We start from the raw sequence: 7,266 nt of genomic DNA, 5'->3' as shown, positions 1-7,266 counted from the left end.
TAACTTTTTAAAAACCATGTCCTAAGAAACGCATGGGCTAGCAGAGTTAAGGTCACTTGGTGAGGCATGGTTTCACAGCAGGACCAGATCCTGGAGCCTTGAGGGTCAGAGCGCCAGAGTGCCAGTGCCCCCTACAGTGCTTTTCTTTTCCACATTAACCTCCCTTTGTCTCTTCTGTCTTTTTGTGTGTCCTGAACTGGGGCGTTTTGCTCCCAGAGTTTGACTTTCACAGCCGTCTGGTGCCCATGCACATGGCTGATGTGGCCTGTCCTAATTTGCTTGTCCTCCTTCGTGATTTTTAAGATGAATTAGCAACCACTTTATCAGATAGCTAAGTTGGCAATACACTATACCCTTTTCCACTTCTGATGACATTTACATCATGATTTCTTTTATTAGTCAGATGGACATGTCACTGGTATTCCAGAATACTCCAGCAGCACAGTCTCTATAAAATGAGAGACTAGATGTACAAAGGATTATTATTTTTAATTTCTTTCACTAATATAGAAAAAGTTTTCATAAATACAAAATAGGCAAAATTTTTCTGTAGCCTTGGTAGATTTATTATTCTAGCGTTTTGTATTTCTAACACCATTGCAATCTAAGAAAAGTCTTTTGGTTTCTAATTTACCTACAACATCAGCATCTAACCAACTCTACTTGGATTTATTAGTACCATACTTTCATGCTCATTTTTATTTTAAAGTTGCATTGTATGACAAATAGACCAGATGACTCCAGCGTGCTTCTCATCTACAGTTATGCAAATTAGAGTCCTTAAGATTATGTAGCCCAGGGCGCAGAGGTAGCTCGGCAAGCGCAAGGACTGGGCTTTGTTCCTTGGCACGACATGCTGTGCTAGTCCTACCAGAGGCACGCTGAGCAAGCCACCAAGACCTGGCATGGTGGCGCACACCTAGAATCTCACCTCTGGGGATGCTGAGACAGGATGATCACTGCAAGGCTGAGCTATGTAGTGACACCTCATGCCAAACACATAAAAAAAAAAATCTAGCTCACATTGCTTCCTGAACATGTACGCCACGGCATTTCAAAGTGACAGATTACCAAGGCAGTCTTTGGTATTACATGTATTTCATTATAAAATGATGACTGTTCCATTGTTAAAAATACTATAGAAAAGATTATTCTCCATATTAAGCACATATAGTTCTTCTGTTTTCATGCTTTCCTTTTTTTCCTCTTTAGTTTTTATGTGAAAAGCTGTTCTCACAGATGGCATTGATCAATGGAAATTTGCAAACTACTGGATTTTTCACATAAACTTGGATTGTCATTCTTTATGCAAAAAGGCAAAAAATCAGATTTTATAGTTTTTTTAAATGAAAATAAAGATCTGGATAAAATATATTTGCTTTTTTTTTTAATGCTATCCTCAAGAGGAAAACGAAAATAAAAAGCAGTTAAGAATGGTTATTTTGCTGCACACAGCAAATTCTGTTGGCATGTTATATTTATTAAGTACTGAAAAAACAAACAGTAAAATTAGAAGCTGGAATTAAAAGTCTAAGGGCCATCCAGATAGCTCAGTGTATTAAAGCACCTGCTTAGGCAGATGCAGGGACCAGAAGTTTGATTCCTGGCCTCCCTCACCCTGGGGCACGCTGAGAGGGCCATTGAGTCTGGGCTAGGTGGTGCACCCTATAATCCCAGCGCTGGGCAGACTGAAAAACAGGAGAATCACTACTAGTCTGATCTGTATAGTGAGACCCTGTAGAGCCTGTACTAAATATACACTTTTTAAAAAAAAACCTACCTAAAGGGTATAACCCTAGGCCAGTGAAATATAGCTCATCAAGGCCATGTTGATCAGACTCACAGACTTCAATATTGCATAACTTCTCTTATATGAGAAACTCATACTATAAATAATTTTAAGAAAACAAAAGGTAGAAAGTAGGAAACATGGAGTTCTGCAAGGGAAGAGGGTCCAGATTGAGAAGGAAGAGGGAGGCAGAGGAGGGGAAGATAAATAAGGAGAACTACAATGTATTAAGTACGTGTACTTCCCCCCTAAGAGGAATGGAAACATTATGGACTGCAAATATGTGATAATAAAAAATTGAAAGTGAAGAAGAGAAGGACTTACCAACTGTAAACATCATTGAACAATTGAAGAAGGAAAGAAATGTAAAACCTTAAGTAAGTTTAGCTCTTTTATCTTAATTGAAAACTGTGTGGTCTATTATCCACCAGTGTCCTTGGTGATAGCAGTGTCATGGGCCAGGACCTTAATCCAGGCCTGCCACTCACATCTGCATGACATGTAGCAGCTCCCTGCACCACCCTGGAGCTTCAGCTTCCTGGGTTTGTGGAATACTGGCATGGAAAGAAAATCCACTAAATCTCTTGATGTTTGCCACATGGTAAATTTAATAGTAGTAGGAATTGTTTGCTTCCGATTTCATCTTAAATTTCCAAAGGAAAAAGTAAACCTATTTACACTCCAGAATCATCTACACCTTACATGATAAACATGGATTCAGTGTATTTGCCTTTAGCAAAATAATGTGAATGTACCATATTCAGTGACCTGAGTCATGTTTTCTAAACAAAACTCACTCAACTCTGTTTTCCCATAGCTACTTCTTTATATGTGCAGACCTATTAGCACTCAGAAAGATTTATTGAGTACTTCTTAGGAATCAGGTGCTGGACTAGATATTGGGGATGTAATGGGGAATAAGACAGGACCCTGGCTGCCTTTGTGAAGATTACATTTTAGAAGACAAGCAAAGCATACTGAAGTCAAGTAACTACTGTGATAAAAAGGATAGGAAGCGGTGAATGTAGTTTAAAATAGGAGTTGTCAATTGACAGAACAGCCAAAGACATTAGGTGTCATCGTAATTATGATCAATTAGCATTACTGTTAGCATTATACAATGGGTCTGAACTTAATTGTGGTCTTTTGGCTTTTGTTACAATGAGTCTCACAGCAGTCTTTCAGCTGTGAGGATAAATGGTGACCCTTCACAGCAAAACACAAAACAAAACAAAACAAAACAAAACAAAATTATCCTCAAACTGGTAAAACAAGTGTGTGAACCTATGAGAAACAAGAATTACATCCAATTGAGATGGAACACAAGCCTAGGACCTTCTGATTCAAATTCGGTGCTCTTCCAACGACAGTATGCTGGTTATATTCTCCACTGCCCAGTGTTTCTGCATGGCACTACAGTAGATTTCTGTAAGCACAGCCTTGCAACTGCAGACAAAATTAGTAATAGCAACCTTAACCATAAGGTGAGCTCTGTCCCTTTTGGCAAGCAGGACATCCGGTTTCTACATTTTATTTTACCAAGAAGTTTTGCTCCAAGAGGTAAATTCAAATAATTGGTCTTACCTGTAATGTATAATTATTTTTTAATACAAACACAAAAACAATACATGATGAAATGTAAAACAGCTAAAATAAATAAGCATATTTCTTTATTTACTTCATGGTACTGGGGTTTAAACTGAGGGCTTTCACACTGAGCTGACCGCCCTCCTTTTTTTATTTTGAAGTAAGATTTAACTAAGTTGCCAAGTTCTTCAGACTGGACTTGACTTGCCATCCTTCTGCCTGAGTCTCGCAGAGTACTGGCATGGTATGTATGCAGCACCATGCCTGGTTTAAAATGTACTAAAATCAATAGAAAAATCAAATATCCTAGATCTATAAAATTTAAAATTTGTAAAATCTTGATATGGATTTCTAAAGAAAAAGATAATCAAAATTTTACTTAGAAAACAATCCCAAGTAAAGCAATTTCAGTAAAATTAAATATCAGATAAAAACTGGGAAAGAATAATCATGATACATTAAAATTGTTTTGGAAATTAACATAACTCAGGGTCTTCTATGAAGGAAAATACTTCCAGTAAAATTTACTCATTTTCGCTATAATTCTGTCAACAATACCTCCACTGTGTCTCAATAGCTAGAACAAAAAGGCGAGGTCAAAACTTTTGTTCACTGGGCATGGTGATTCATGTCTGTGATCCCAGCACTTGGGAGGCTGAAGCAGGATGATCACTGTGAGTTTGAGGCCAGTCTGGGCTACATAAGAAAGTTCACGCTACCCTGCACTGCATAGTGAAACCCTGTCTCCAAAATAAAAAAATAAAAAATTTTTATTCCCTTTAGCAATATTCCTTAGTTTTCCATTCATGGGAATAGAGAATCCAGGGATTAACCTTTTATTTGACTGGCTTCTCTGGATCCTCCCAGGCCACACTAGCAAGATTTCTGCCTTCATCTGCCCCCTTTAACTCCACACACCCCCCCTTTACCTTCACACTTTTATTGAGCCTAAATTCACATTGCATTTTCCTCAACAGTTTTGGGGAATTGCTTGAGATCATCTCATGATGCTCCCGAGCCACTTTTCTTCTTCTTCCATCTCCTCCCTATGAGAGTGAAGGCTTCTAGGAGGCCTATCTCAAAATCACTTTTGCCTTTTAAGCTTCCCACATTGCCAGTTTTCGGCACTGCTGAGCTGCCAGTTAAATGCAAACAAATCTGTCAGAGCTGTCTTCTGCTGTTATTTAATCGGTATTACTCTGCAATGTACCCTCGACATCCCCTATCTAGGTATAAGGCTATGGAGAGTAAGAGGAGACTCTCCATAGTTTAAGGCTAGCTCATGTCTTGTATTACTCAACTTTCTCTTCCCTTCAGATGAGTTTTTCCAGGAAACTCCTCAGTCCCTTATGCAGTGGACCCCAGATAAGGTGGCTTTATAAGCCATCTACATATTTCTGAGTCCCAGGATGACTGTGGCTCAGGTCCAAGCTGGGACCCACCACACTACCTTGTCTTATAGACGTTCCTCATTCTGAAGCACAAGATGCCACCAGATGAAACTGTAAATTGTTAACCCATGGGGTTTGTCCTTGATACTTGGCCTCTCTACACTTCTTTTGACTGACCAACAACCTTTTCAAATAAACAACCAAATATTAAGGTAAATATTTTATTTTTTCAAATGGAAGTAACAAATGCATTTTTGTTATGGATTAATAAATGTTGAACTGTACTCTTTATGATATTTTACTGTTTTTAATTTGCAAAGAAATTTGACAGTTAAACAGGATTTAAGACATGTAACCAAGATATTTTTATTTTAATAAAACTAATTTGATTTCAGCTACTGATAAAAAACTTATACTGTTTAATTATGCTGTTACTTAAAAAAGAAATGACCCTCTTTATTGCTAACCTGAATTTTTCTTCTCCACTGAAAAAAAATTCTCTTAAATTTCACAGTAAACACACCATGTATAAAAAAGAGAAATGTTTGGTAAGACTTCAATCTACCATAACACAACATTTCAGAGTAAGAAGAATCCATTTAAGCTCTAATGTCAATACTTTCCTGTTGAGTAAAAACACAAAACATATTTTTAGGGAAAATAAAGAGCTTAGGGAAAGTTGTATACTGTTTTATCACTTTGTAGTTGATAGTTCATATGGTGCAGAAAGGAAAAATTAAACAATTATTTACAGAACATGTTTTTTCTAAGAATTCCTAACAAAATACAGTTGTAAGAGTTGTTTAACTTTTGTACATATAGCTTGGTTTATGTAAGTTGTAGAAATTAAGCCTGAATCACCATTTCCTTCTTTGCTGTTTTTTTTTTTTTTTTTGTCTTGTATCACCATTTCCTGACAAATCTAGCAGGCCAGCCCTTGCTGAGGCATATCAGTCAGTCCATTCTACCCAGGTAGGAGAGCTCAGGATCTCAGGATACTCGATGGAATATTAGTGACTTCATTCATACTCTTGTCAGAACTCAGGCCATGCAGATCATGGATTGGAAAAGAATCCAGAACCAAAGAGATTTTGCAAGATGCTTATGACAGAAAGTTTATATAAAAATATGTAAGATGTATATGGGACAATTAACCGTGGAACATAATGTCCTACACCCTGCTCAGTAGTGAGAGCTAAAACCAACCTGGACTGCGTTTTAACATGGCCTTTCATCTCAAAGCTTTAATTCTGCTTCCTCAGGCATGTTAGTGCTATTTTTTTCCCTTTTCCCTTTATAGTATGTCCTTACATTATATCCAAAAACTGAATCACTACTGAACTTATAATTCTACTGTATTCATTATCTTAATGAATAGTCTGAATTCCTGTTTGTATATCTTTCAAACTTTTTTTTTTTTTTTTTACACAGCTGTTCTTCTGGTTAAAGACCTGTGGGTGTAGTACAATGTAGTGTGTTCCTAGATCTTGCCAGAGAGAGGCAAAATCTTGAGAATACCTGCAACGTTTCTCTTTTACTCTGCCCTGCCACATTCCTGTTTTCCTACTTTTAATGCAATAGGACAGCTTGGGATTTAAAACTATTAAGAATCAACATCTGATACACATATTAATTTTTGTGAGATTCTTGCTCAATGGTCAAGAGAGTTTGCCAAGCAGTTGTAAAAGAGGAGGCAGCAAATTCATATTCTGGTTATTTTGTAGTATTTCTGTGATGAATAGAAATTGTCACAGACTCATGGATTAATGCATAGGAAAGATAAATCCAAGTTGACCAAGATGCACATGAGCCAGATTTCTGGCATAAAGTCTAGTTTTGTTTTGTGTGATTTAGTGTTTAAAGGGAGAAAATTATAAAGGACATGTAACTTTTGAAAGGACAACCTCGAGCCAAGCATGGTGTTGCACACCTGTAATCCCAGCACTAAGGATGCCATGGCAAGAGATTGCCACAGATTTAAGGCCAGCCTGGGTTATATAGTGAGACTCAAAAAAAAGAAAGGGGGGCGGGGGAGAGGGGACAAATGAGAGACAGAAAGTAAAGGAGAACAAAGGACAGAGGAAGGAGGGAAGGAAAAGAAGGGTGAGGTGAGGTGAGGTGAGGTGAGGTGAGGTGAGGTAGGTAAGTATAGAGGATAAAGAACCACCTTCATTTGGATTTACTTTGAAGTTTCTCTGAAATATCACAAATCTACAGGTATGTGAGGTCTTTTGAAAAAAGTATTAATGTGTCTGCTCTTATTTCTTTTTAGGTCAGTCTCGATTCTCGAGTTAGAGAGGTGATCAATAGAAATCTGTTGGATCCTACCCCTCACATGTATGAAGATGCCCAACTTCAGATATATACTTTAATGCACAGAGATTCTTTTCCAAGGTTTTTGAACTCTCAGATTTATAAGTCATTTGTTGAAAGTACTGCTGGCTCTTCTTCTGAATCATAATTTTCATTTTAAAAAATCATTCTGGAGGGCTGGGCTGG

At 37.5% G+C, this 7,266-nt stretch overlaps 1 protein-coding gene across 2 annotated transcripts in view; it reads left to right on the top strand.

Moving 5' to 3' along the window:
* The window catches only part of Rgs17 (regulator of G protein signaling 17), a 161,864-nt gene extending 154,598 nt beyond the window's left edge, over positions 1-7,266 (top strand). Inside the window, exon 5 of one of the 2 annotated variants that reach the window (XM_004640872.1) lies at positions 7,040-7,266. In XM_004640872.1, coding sequence (XP_004640929.1) covers positions 7,040-7,228 — 189 coding nt within the window. In that variant the 3' untranslated portion in view covers positions 7,229-7,266. The remainder of the gene's footprint in view (positions 1-7,039) is intronic. The other variant, XM_023700951.1, reaches the window with a different exon arrangement.

This window comes from Octodon degus, unplaced genomic scaffold (assembly GCF_000260255.1).
Source record: "Octodon degus isolate 3935 unplaced genomic scaffold, OctDeg1.0 scaffold00128, whole genome shotgun sequence".
Lineage (NCBI taxonomy): Eukaryota > Metazoa > Chordata > Mammalia > Rodentia > Octodontidae > Octodon > Octodon degus.
This window is presented reverse-complemented; position numbering and strand designations above follow the sequence as displayed.